General features: G+C 34.1%; 1 protein-coding gene across 2 annotated transcripts in view; it reads left to right on the plus strand.

The window, feature by feature from the left end:
• Window positions 1-14,028, plus strand: part of LOC106878294 (zinc finger protein 569) — a 65,261-nt gene extending 51,233 nt beyond the window's left edge. For both annotated transcript variants that reach the window (XM_014927479.2, XM_014927478.2), the window contains exons 3-5: window positions 7,217-7,412; window positions 8,557-8,597; window positions 9,828-14,028. In XM_014927479.2, the coding sequence (XP_014782965.1) occupies window positions 7,217-7,412; window positions 8,557-8,580 (220 nt within the window). In that variant the 3' untranslated portion in view covers window positions 8,581-8,597; window positions 9,828-14,028. The remainder of the gene's footprint in view (window positions 1-7,216; window positions 7,413-8,556; window positions 8,598-9,827) is intronic.
• Window positions 14,029-14,034: the final 6 nt, after the last annotated feature.

Here is a 14,034-nt window from a genome sequence, read left to right on the forward strand (position 1 = left end):
GACAAATACACAACATATATGTTAATCATCATCATCATCATCATCATCATCATCGTTTAACGTCCGCTTTCCATGCTAGCATGGGTTGGGCGATTTGACTGAGGATTGGCAAACCAGATGGCTGCACCAGGCTCCAATCTAATCTGGCAGAGTTTCTACAGCTGTATGCCCTTCCTAATGCCAACCACTCTGAGAGTGTAGTGGGTGCTTTTACGTGCCACCGGCACGAGGGCCAGTCAGGCAGTACTGGCAATGGCCATGCTCAAAATGGTGTTTTTTACGTGCCATCTACACAGGAGCCAGTCCAGCGGCACTGGCAACGACCTCACTCAGATGTTTTTTCACGTGCCACCGGCACAAGTGCCAGTAAGGCTATGCTGGTAACGATCATGCTCAAATGGTGCTATTTACATTCCACTTGCAATGATCACGCTTGGATGGTGCTGTTAGCGCTCCACTGGCACAGGTGCCAGTCATTGAATTTGGTTCAATTTCGATTTCACTTGCCCCAACAGGTCTTCGCAAGCAGAGTTTAGTGTCCAATGAAGGAAAGGTACGCATAAGTGGGCTGGCTATATCCCTGGCAGAGGCCACGGATTATGGTCTCACTTGGCTTGTCGGGTCTTCTCACGCACAGCATATTTCCAAAGGTCTCAGTTACTAGTCATTGCCTTGGTGAGGCCTAATGTTCAAAGGTTGTGCTTCACCACCTCATCTCAGGTCTTCCTGGGTCTACCGCTTCCACAGGTTCCCTCAACCACTAGGGTGTGGCACTTTTTCACACAGCTATCCTCATCCATTCTCGCCACATAACCATACCAGCGCAATCGTCACTCTTGCACACCACAACTGATGCTTCTTAGGTCCAACTTTTCTCTCAAGGTACTTGTGATCGATCATGCTAGCATGGAAAGCGGACGTTAAACGACGATATATATAAATGAACATGCACACACATCTATACATTCATGAATGCAAAAAATACTCTCCTTATTTCTACAGAAGTAGAGCTGAAATTGTATCATCTTCGTACTTGAACATTAGTATCTTAATAGTTAATTCAAAATTTGCTCTATACCAACAACCAAACAAAATTCATCTGTTAGTTATTTTCTAGTACTTACTTTAAACCTTTCAATACCAACCTGACCAAGACTACTCTTGGTGCCATGTTATTAACCCACTGAGTGTTGCTTGTATTGAAATGTTTGTTTTAATTGAAATCTCAAGTAAAATTTTATTAATTATATAAATGCTTACATGAAAATACATGGATAAAACTACCATCATAGTTTTAAGATATTGTATTGCAAACATCAGCTTCATATGTATTCATTTTTACCTTTTACTTGTGTGAGTCTTTGGACTGTGGCCATGCTAGGGCACTGAACAAATTGACCCCAGTACTTTTCTTTTTTAAAGTTTGGTACTTATCAGTGTCTTTTGCTGAATTACTAAGTTATGGGGACATAAATAAACTCCAGTTGTCAAGCAATGGTGAGGACAGATACAAAGACACATGTGCACATACACACACATATATATACACTGCAGGCTTCTTTCAGTTTCCATCTATCAAATCCATTCAGAAAGCTTAAAGTTTCTGTTTTAGCTAAGCTCATTCCAAATTCTTGATAAAAGCATTTTTGTCAGAGACATAGTATAAAAATGGATTAAAGAATTTGTCACAAATGAATTCTCTATTTTAAAACTTTGTTGGGTGGTCAATGTTAGGAAGGACATCCAGCTGTAAAGACCATGCCAAAACAGACACAGACGTCTGGTGCAGTCTTCTGCCTGGCCAGCTCATGTTAAACAATGATGATGTATCATTTTGTCACAAGACTTGAAGTGTAGATTTCAAAAAGAGGGGGAAAAAACTGTATGCAGCAGTTTGTATTAACTTCAAAATTTGATCTGAATTTTCTGTTATTTTTTTCAAAATAAAACAGGCACAGACATGTCTGTGTGTTTAAGAAGCTTGCTTTGCAACTACATGGTTTTGGATTCAGTCCCACTGTCTAATAACTTAAGCAAGCATATTCTGCTATAACTCCAGGCTTACCAATTCCTTGTGAATGAATTTGGTAGATGGAAACTGTGGAAGCCCATAGTACATATACATGGGTAGTGGTGGTGGGGTGACACTGACAGAATAAGTGTCAGACTTAAAAAAAAGTTAGTACTGGTGGGGAAGTAACCTGTTTGACTAAATCCCTTCAACATGGTACCCCAGTATGGCCATATTCCAATGACTGAAACATATACAATATAGCAAAACATGCTTCTGAACTTAAATTATAACTAAGACAATCTAATGAGTTTCACTCATCTCTTACATGTTGGCTGAAAGTACAAATTTTTTACAGAAGTATAGAATTTAGGCCTTCAGTGTCAGTGACAGGATCTAAAATGAAAACCTGGCTTGTTGACTAAGCTTGCTGTCCCCTATTTATTTTATGATGTTTGTCATGGCTCTGAACAGCATCCTCTTTTATCCTTCTAGAATGAAAGAAAAAGGAGTAAAAAAAATGGATAAATTTTATCAATTGTAGCTGATTTCTGTCTCATGACAATTTCTTTATACTAATTTTACATGTTCCTTTTTTTTTTCCTGTTTATATATTTTTGTGTGTGTGTGTGTGTGTGTATTTTACAAATTTAATATTTTAGCAAAGAATCTCTGCTTTTACTAATTCAGTAGCTCTTCAGAAACTGAGAAGAGTTGTGAATTAGCAAAAGAGGAGTTTCTTGCTAAAACTTGAAATTTGTAAAACTATTTGCTCTGCTGTTATTTTAAATTCATATTTAGTTCTCTGTCATCTTTGGGGCATCCTGTAGGATGACATAGATAGATAGATTGATTGATTGATTGATTGATTGTCATTTTTTGATTCAAGAATTTTTTGGTGTGCTCGAGATGATCACTTTATCTTAACAGATGATAGCTGTCACACTTAATGTACATTATCCAAATAATCTGCATTACATATGCTCTGAGATGAATCTTAAAACCAGCAGATGACCCTGCAAAACTTCAAACATATATAACAGATAAGATTCAAAACTTCTACATGGTTCATATAGCTTATTTATGATATGGTAATATTATGTGCTTTTTCAAACCTAGATTACTCTGACAATTTTTTCTAAATACCACAGAGGTGTTGTTACCATAAAAAGATAATAAATTATTGTTAGATACATTTTGATTTCACAAATTAATGTACGATTTAATGTAGCTTATATAGCCAGCTTTTGACAGGAGATGTTGCTCACAAACATATCATTTACAATTCTTAATCTTATCTGAGGCATCAGTGATAACTCCCATTTTTCAAAGTGCATTTTAACTGTACATGCTGCCTTTTGGCTTGCTCAAAGCTAACAATACCTTCCTTTACCGGAGACCTCCATCTGTTTCTATCAGTTACTTTCACTTCCTAGACTTGAACAACTCTCAATTTCACTAAGTTATCATGAATGCAGTCTTTGTACTGTTTCTTTTGCTAATATTGAAATCATTTTCCAAATTGTAATTCCCCATAAAATGACCGTTTGGGTGGCCTCATATTTGACAGACATACAAGGTGCCTTGCTTATTGCATTTGAATTTGTACTGCGATTCAAAAGATACACAGCTTGCCCCTGAAGCATTTCCATATATATCTGACCGCAGATCTTCCCATTTCACCTTCAGTATTCTTCTGAGGCATTTGTGGTGGAATCTCTCAAGCATTTTTATGTATCTACTATGAGTTGCCCATGTTTCGCAAGCATACAAGAGTATTGTCAGTATAAATGTCTTGTAAACACTGATTTTTTGTGTAAGCTATAATACCTCTGTCTGGCCATAGCATCATCTCAAGTTTGCTGCATAGTGTGCTTGCTTTTTGATTTTTAGTATGTATGTATGGGTGTGTGTGTGTGTGTACAATGATTCATAAATTTCTTTAGTATTTAAATTAGGGGAGGGGAAACTGTTTAGTGTGGCGCACAAAAATTTCCCCCCCCCCCAAAAAAAAAGGTTTGCAGGCGGATCATAAGTTCTAACGCTTATATCTGTGTAAATCTTGTATATATCTATGTATAATTCGATATACATTAATAAAGATAAGTTTAATTCATTAAATTAACACGTAACATCTTCATTAACACCACTGCTGAATTTAGGACATTTATATTACTCATGAGGTATTCTAAATTTTTCAGCTAGACTGTAGTTGGGTCTCAAGGGGGTGGTACAAACTTAGCAATATGTGTTTTATAGTGAAGACAAAATTCCCATTCAAATGGCAATTGCTGGACGATTTTCTGTTCGAGTATAACCATTTTAAGTCATAGTGGAAATGTGACCTATGTTACAAAGAGGCATACGAGTATTGTATAAATTATATAATTAAAAAATTGACTATATTCTGTACATATGAGTATGCCAGCTTGCAGGTGCAATAACATGGGCTCGCAGGTGCAATTGCGCCTATGGGTGGGGGTTTCCCCACCTGATTTAAATGATATATAAAGCTATTTTAAAAAATTTTGTTTCACTTTTGTTTTTATATATTTGTAATACTATCCTTGCAGTTTTGTTCTATCTTTTCATATATATACACACAGGCGTGGTTGTGTGATAACTAGCTTGCTAACCAACCACATGGTTCCGGATTCAGTCCCACTGCATTGCGCCTTGGGCAAGTGTCTTCTACTATAGCCACGGGCCGACCAAAGCCTTGTGAATGGATTTGGCAGACAGAAATTGAAAACAGCCCGTCGTTTATATATTATATGTATATGTTTGTGTATCTGTGTTCGTCCCTGCCACCATCGCTTGACAACCGATGTTGGTGTGTTTACATCCCCCATAATCTAGTGGTCCGGCAAAAGAGACTTATAGAATAAGTACTAGGCTTACATAGAATAAGTCCTGGGGTTGATTTGTTTGACTAAAGGCGGTGCTCCAACATGGCCACAGTCAAATAACTGACACAAATAAAAGAATTAAAAGAATACACATATGTTTGTGTATTTATTAAACTTTTACAAGGAGATGGGTGACAGCAATCTCAGTTTTAGCCTACTAACCTTTGTTGGTCAGTCCTCTACTAAAAAGTATTGGGCGTGTTTTTATTATAACTTGATACAACACAATCAAAAGAGGAGAGAATGTACGTTGTGCTAGAAATGACACAATATCATTGTAAGCCTCTTCACTGGTCCAGGGATATTCAGTTCAGCTGCTCAGTATGGCCAGGATGGTTGGCAACATCAGTAGCAGAGCAGTAGGTAAACTTCCCTTGAATTTCTGCTCTGTGGCAGTTTAGGGCAGGATGTCCTTCTTGATTTCAATACATTATTCCACTGGTCAGCAACAACTGAGGTACTGGGTAACCTGTTTATGTTGGCTGTAAACAAATGTCACTAACATTGTTAAGACACACAGACAAACATAGAAATATATATATCTGAATGTGTGTATATACACTAACATATATCTATCTGTATATGCATACGTTTTCTATATGTGTGTGAAAGGACACATGGCTCAGTGGTTAAGGGTGTTGCACTCACAATAATGAGAACATTGTTTCAGTTCCTGGACCAAGTGGTTCATTGTATTTTTGAGCAAAATGCTTCATCTCATATTGCTCTGTGATACCTGATGTGTGGAACATCATGTACCTGTTGGTGCAAATATACATATATATTACACAGACGAATACATATATATTTATACATACATGCATACATATATATATATATATATATATATATATATATATATATATATACATATATGTGTGTGTGTGTATACATATCGTTTATTTGTTTCAATCATTGGACAGTGGCCGTGCTGGTCCACCACCTTGAAGGGTTTAGTCAAATAAATCTACCCCAGTGATCTCAGTACTTATTGTATGTCTTGCTAAATTAGGGGGTGTAAACAAACTAACACATCTTTCTGTGTGTATATGTGTGCACTTGTGCGTGCACACACACACACACACACATGAGAGAGAGAGAGAGAGTCAATAGATGAGATCCAGAAATGCTCAATATAGAGAACAATAGTGCTCAAGAGATTTGGACTTACACTCTGAAATCTTTATCAAGGACAAAGTCTGCAGAGTAAAGAATAGTTATACGGGGAATCAGGTGAGCAGATATGGAGATAATGATGCATGGACTTGAAATTTCATACCTTCTTCCCTCAGTTTTCTGTGTCTTTGTACTCTGTAAATATGCTCTATTAATATATATAGATATCTATATATTTATATGAATGTATAAATATATCTTCAGTCTTTGTCCCTCTCTATTGACATGTATATATGTATGTATATTATATATATATCTAGCCTAAGCAGTTTTATTTGTTTATTTGCCTCATTATCTCTCTCTGTCTCTGTACACACACACACACACACACACACACACACGCAGTTTTGGTCAATTCTGTCTCTCGTTACTCTGAGTTTTGCATGTGGGCGCACAAGGTCTTCAGGTATGTTCAACAGTCATAACTTGCCTGAAGACCCTGTGCAGCTACACATAAAACTCAGTAGCAAGGGACTGACTCAGCCAAAATGAAATCTGTTAATCTCTATTATGGTCTGCAGTAATCTTTTTAATGACAGTCACCACCAATTTGTGACAAATCCCTAAAGGAGATGAAAGCACTAAGTAAATAGTTAATACCCAATTCTGACTACTTTTTTCTTTAATATATTATGCTCACATTGTAGTAGTGATGATATCCATTTAACTACACATAGATACCTTGATACTTACATTGTAGTTTTCATGTTAGCCATCTAAAATGTATATATTATGATTTTCGATATTTATTTTAAATTGTAATAGTTTTATATATTATTTTGTATCAACATTTTTAGTTATACCTCTGTAACCTTTGCTCACAGATACTCTGAGAGTGGTAAAGGGTACTAGTAAGTAAATTGAAAATGTGTGATGTAAGGCTTTGATATATAATAATAATATGCAATTACAAAGTAAAATAAATATATGAAAAAGACTATAGAGGTATGGATGTGATTTAAGAAATTTAATAGAATATGACTGAACATTATCTGTAAAATATGTCATACTATCAAGTCAGTATTTAATAATATTCAAATATATATGATGACATTCATCATCATCATCATATATATTCATATATATATAAATATATTTTTTTTTCTGTTATCATCTATAGTGAAGCACTGGATATTTTCCATAGATTAGCACCAACACAAAGGATTGTCAATGATCTCAGTAGCCCTATCAGCATTACGGACCATGAACTATATTCTCACTTATGGGAACAAGGACAATTGTCTTCCGAACATCAAATGCTCCCTTCAGAAATGGATGTTTATCAACTTAGGGAAAATCTTATAACGCAAGCAAAGGTTTGTTTTTACAATATTTTATTCTATTTTGTTAATTTCAGTTTTTGATTACAATTTAAAAACAATATTCTTGAGATAATTTATTTCATTTTCCAGATACATTTGTGCATTTTAGTAATAATAATAATAATAATGATGATAATAGTCTTTGCATAATAATAGTTGGTGTAAATAAATGTTGATTGTTTTGCTGATTTCTCCAGTGATGTTTTACATTATATATATGAGAGAGAGAGAGAGAGATACAGGGAGAATTAACATAAGACTGTAGGATGAGTGCACATGCTAGGCTTGGTAGCAGCCAATAAGTAATGAGATCCTACATGTCATGCATATGCAGTGTGAGATAAAAAGATTTATAAGAGACAGGAGGAGAAGTGAAAATGTGTGTGTACATATATATATATCATCATCATCATCGTTTAACATCTGCTTTCCATGTTAGCATGGGTTGGACAATTTGACTGAGGACTGGTGAATCAGATGGCTACACCAGGCTCCAATCTGATTTGGCAGAGTTTCTACAGCTGGATGCCCTTTCTAACGCCAACCACTCAGAGAGTGTAGTGGGTGTTTTTACGTGCCACCGGCACAAAGGCCAGTCAGGCAGTACTGGCAACGGCCACGCTCAAAATGGTATATTTTACGTGCCACCTGCACAGGAGCCAGTCTAGCGGCACTGGCAACATCTCGCTTGAAAGTCTTTACACGTGCCACCGGCATAAGTGCCAGAAAGGTGACGCTGGGCACAGGTGCCATCATGATGTACAATATATACACACACACACGTATATATATATAAATCATCATTGTAATCATTTAACATCCATTGTCCATGCTGGACAGTTTGACCAGGGCTAGTAAGCAGAGAGGCTGCACCAGACTCCAATCTGATTTGGCATGGTTTCTATGGTCGGATGCCCTTCCTAATGTCAACCACTCAGTGTAATGGATGCTTTTACGTGCCAGTTGTGTGACACCAGTGTGTGTGTGTAGTTACAGTAATTGTGTTTCCATTTTTTTTCTACTTTTTAACTCGTTTTATTTAATTTCATTTTAAGGTAATATTTTACTTTTCATTTTATTATTCATTATTTCATTTTAGTTTTATTTTCCTGAGTATTTCTGTTCTTTTGTCTTTCAGGAATCTCTGAGTATGCCTTCATGAATGATGACTACAATTTGGTCAGTTTTATTTTCTTCCTTTACTGAATCTTGTATTCCATTTGGTGAATTTCTTTTTCACAAATATTTTGTTTTTGATTTGAATATGAAATAGATGTTTGTATAGGCACAGGCATAGCTGTGTGGTCAAGAACCAAGAACTTCATTTTGGAAATGTGGTTAGGGGTTCTGTTCTGTTGCCTGACTGTAGTCAGCAGGCATTCTGTATACGGTTGTGGGTCAACCAATACTTTGTGAGTGAAATTGATTGATAGAAACTGAAGAAGTCTGTCATATATTGTGTGTGTCTGTTTGTGAATGGAGTTTGTATTTTTCGCTTATCTTCATGCATGTTTACTGACTGTAAATACACCAACACTGGTTGTCAACCGGGGGAGGGACAATCACAAAGACACACACACATAGATATATACATACATATATATGTGATGAGCTTCTTTTAGTTTCTGTCTATCAAATCCATTGACAAAGCTTTAGTTGGCTTGAGGCTATAGTAGAAGACACTTGCCCAGGGCGCCATGCAGTGGGACTGAACCTAGCACCATGTGGTTGGGAAGCAAGCTTCTTACGACACAGTTACGACTGTGTCTGTGTGTGTGTGTGACAGACTTTATCTCTCCCAAATCCACTCACGGGACTGAATTCAAGACCACATGGTTGGGAAGCAAACTCCCCACCAATACAGCAATGCCTGCACCTATAGTTTGGGCTTACAGTTTGTAATATAGGTTTTATTGCTGCTTACCTTCAGGCCAACTGGTGGTGAGGAAATATGAGATTAAAGGCATTCCAGCATTAATCATCCCATTTTTTGTATATCAGAGACTACAAAATCCAATTAGCTTTCGTTTAAGATAGTGGTATGTTATCTGAGGGAAATTTGGTTGCTATTTCTAATAAGTGGAGCGACTGCATTGACAGTCATTCTAGTCTCTGCATAAAAGATTGCAAGGTTTCACTTTAGATAAAAGGATTTAAGTCCCACATCAACTCTAAATGAGCAGATCTAAGATGACCATTCTGTTTCTTGTTTCTAAACAGTGTTCAATGTGTTCTTACTACTACTACTACTATAATAATAATAATAATAATAATAATAATAATAATAATAATAATAATAATAATAAAGACTAGTGATTTGAAAATGATTCGGTTATTTGTATCCGATCAAACGATTACTGCGTATTGTCTGTACACCTAATATACGGTTTTCTTTTTTCTCTCTTCAAGGTGTATTGCAAGAGAAGTAACTCAGCCATGATCATTATTTCCATTATTCGTCACTTTCTCATGAATCAACCAACAAATGCTACGCAGAATGATGGGTTGTTCCCCTTGAATCTTTTTTTTTTTTTAGCGAGTTGATATTTTTCAAATTTATTCTCCCAGTTTTATAATTTTATATTCCTTTTTATGTGACAATATTTTCTTTATACTTTGTACAATCGAGAAGAACAAACATGACATCTTGATATACTAGAATATTATCGAACGAAAAAGATGCTATTCCATAAACATATCCTTGAAAGTTCTCAGAATATTTGGTGCTTAGAAAAATACATAGAAAATGTTTTACTTGTCCCAACATTTTTACATTAAAAAACAAGAAAACCATTTGTTTTCCCTCCATTATTCACTGCAAAATTATGTCATAATTTTGGTCTTTAAGTTGCAATTTTGATATTATTTTAATGTTTTGTATACATACACTTGCACACAATTCTTGAAGTATGTATTTTTAATTTTGGTTTTTTATTTTGTTTGTTGTAGCCAATATTTCCATGACTTTTCACCACCCCCACCCAATTTATATATATATATAGTACATATCAAATGGTTTATATTTGAAATTTTGTACTGAATTACAATGGCAAATGTTTTAAAGAGAAGTATCTTATGTCTGAACTTTCAGGTGTGTGTGTGTGTGTGCATATTCTTCTCACATGCCCATATATACATGATTAAAAAATAGAACAGACACTGAAGCAACACTTTTGAAATTTTTTTTTTAATGCCAATTTATTTTTTGATTTTTAGAAGTATAATTCTTACAATCATAATTCTTTAGACTAATAGCTTCATCTTTATTGAAAAAAATATCTTACTTTTTACACCCAGATGACAATAAGACTTATTGACCAAAGTATAGTATTGAAACATCTCTCACTTGTATAGATGAGGTTAATGGTTTTAAAAATTACAAGCTTATTATCAAGAACATGTCTCAGACATTTAGACAGTTAATCAAGTTGAACTTATGTTTATTCACAACAAAAATTTTAAAAAAACGTTTCTTGTAGCATGTGAGTTAAATTATTAAGTCTGAGCATTCCTGTTGAATTGCCACAAACAATATCTTACTTTCAGAAGTTTAACACATAAATTATGATATATTAAAATCTTAACTGTTAACTTATTCATCACAATATATATATATATATATATATATATATATATAAACCTACCCTCACAAAAATAACGTTGCCAAAGACTATACAATTATATAATGCCAAAAACCCAAAAGAACCTTAGTAAAGTACAGTCTGATGGAGGTGAGGAACCTGAAACTTTGAAGTCACTGTCAATTTTTTCTTCATTGAAGTTAATGTGTATATATTAGAACAAAAAAAAAAGTTGGCAGGTCAGCTTATTAGATGTATAGTAATGACATAACTGTCTTAGATCATTGTAATTTTAGTACAATTGCCTCTCCTAAAAATGTCTCAAAACCTTTGGAATGCTCCTCATATTTAAAGGAAATTATCACAATGCAACTGATTAGTTACTTTACGATGTTATCATATAATTTGACAGTGTGTGTGAGTATATGTATATATATATATATATATATATATAGATCTATATATAATATAGTTACGTACCGTTTTATTTAATATGTTTGTCTACATTCAGACATCGAAAAACAATACATTGCACTAGTTATCTCAAGTGAATAAATTGTTTGTAAGGAAAATTTCTTCTCTCAAGACAACTTGTGCAGCGTATTGTCTTTCCATATCCAAGTGTACAAGTTGTCTTGAGAGAAGAAATTAAATAAAACTGTACATATTTCATTCGATGTTGCTTAGTGAAGCATTGAATGGAATAATGTCTGCAGCTATCAATTATTTGCATTCAATCCCTCCATTACATTTTCTTTTCTGAAGAAACTGCTCGCTTAAAATTTCACATGAGTAACATATTCTTTGTACCAGATGAACTTTAATGTCATAATTTTGAATAATTTAGTATGATGTTCTTATCATCATCACCATCATTGTTGTCTAGGATGGTAGAGTATCAAAATTGGTACAGCACCCAACAAAATGCCTTGTGGTATTTTGTTATGCCCTTTTACATTCTGAGTTTGACTTTATTTTATTTATTCCAGAAGGCTGAAAAGCAAAGCAACAGTCATGTCCTGGCTTGATTTAATCAACTGTATCTCTCTCCATCAAAATATGGATGGCATTATGCCTGTCATTATTATTCTTGAATACATTGTTACTGTTTTCATAGTTTTTGTATATGCAATATGTTTATAAGGCTAAGCTGAAGACCAGTTCTCCACCTTTTTCTCACAAACTGTCATATCCATTTTTATTGAATTAGAAATAATTAAGTTAACTTCTTTAAGCCTCTCAGAATTTTGTTGCTTCCAATTTGAATTTACAGACAGCTGTCTGTATGCAATACATAGGTCAGTGAAATAGAGAAATATATAGTTTTGGATAAAATATCTCATGGTATTTTGTTGCATTCCAAGTTCATATATTGTGAACGTTGACTTTGCTTTTCATCTTTTTGGCAGATTGATAAAATAGGTAACAGTCAAATACTGAGTTGATTACATCAACTCTGCCCACTACCAAATTTGTTGTGTTGAGCTGAAGTTAAAAATACGAAGTGATATTGCCATCTTTTCTTTACAAGGACTATGTGTTTATAAACTGTTTGATTATGCCATTTATCATTAAGGAGCTTTCTCAACACCCACTATTTCAAAACAGATTAACAAATTAAATCTCTTCATTTTCTTGTAAGAGCAATGGCTAAATAAAATGTCCTTTTTTTCTGGTAGTATAGATAAAACAAACTCCATGAATAACTACATACATACCAGTCATTGTTGCAAATATAAATACTTGTGAGGCTGTGTTGTGGTAGAAATGGTAGTGTTCAACTAAATTACCTTTCAGAATAAAATTTCATTTCTCTGTTTCAAATTCCAATGGGGTCAGTAAAATAGGTACAAGTCTTGGGTGATTTTATCTTAATTACATAAATTTTTTAAAAAATAATTATCAATTTAAAATTTATTTTTAATGATTCAGTCAGATGAGGCAAGGTAGCACTCATTCAGGGACTCCAAGACTGATGGGAAGAAATCCTTTCAAATTAGGGAGCCAGAGTAAAACTTTGCAACAGAATGCACTCTACTAAAGACATCCATGAACCAGATGGTGGTACTAGATGAAGCAACAGATTAAGTCAACTACTCTAAAAGTAATTTGGTCCTCTTCCACATCTGTTTATACTGAAGTTGTTAAATCACTTGATTATACACCTTCTTTCTATCAGTACTAAGAAACCTTCCTTGATAGTACAGTAGTAGTAGTAAGTCTTGTAGAGGATAATACAATATCTAAGCTATAGACAAGCTAAGTCTACAGTACTGTTTGTCTTCTTTGTCACTTCATGAATGCCACTAATGCCTTTTAGAAAAGTGGAACTTTAATTTCCACCACGTCTAAAATATGCAACTTTGCCTTAGTTAGAAATCAATATTTAACAACTTGTAATACAAACTTGAAGTAAATGACAAAGCAATTTCTTCTGTGATGTTTTTACCATTTTTTTTTTCTTTTTTTATATAATTATATATAATACTGGGATCAATCGATTAATCTCGAGTGTTTTTATGGTTGTTAGAAAGTACAGTTTGGAGTTAGTTGAAACAATCTACATGTCTCAAGTAAATTTCCTGCTTAAAAAAAAAAAAATTTAAGTTTTATCTTGCAAGGCCTAACTGCAGTTAAATAATGATCTAACAGGAATTTATTAACTTATATTAAGAATATTGCCTAAGTGAATTCAAAAGAAGTTTTTGTTGCTATCATAGCTATACTAATAGTTATGTTTATAGTAGCTGGAACTTTCTGATGGTTAAACATTTCTAACATTTTCCAATAAGCAATAACCCAATACTTAATTCTATTTATGAACTTAAGATTTTCTAAAGTGCTTCCAATGAAAAAATGTTAATAACTTTTTTTACTTAAAAAAAAAATCAAAATTAATCACACAAAAAAAAGAAAAAATGAACCACAAACCTCTCAGTATTTTATTGTATTCTATTCTGAAAGTTAATGTATTCAGGTAAAACCACAAAAAAAAAAAATTGTTTTTTTTTTTTTTCTCAATTGATGTTGTACTA

This window comes from Octopus bimaculoides, chromosome 3 (assembly GCF_001194135.2).
Source record: "Octopus bimaculoides isolate UCB-OBI-ISO-001 chromosome 3, ASM119413v2, whole genome shotgun sequence".
In the NCBI taxonomy this organism is placed as follows: Eukaryota; Metazoa; Mollusca; class Cephalopoda; order Octopoda; family Octopodidae; genus Octopus; species Octopus bimaculoides.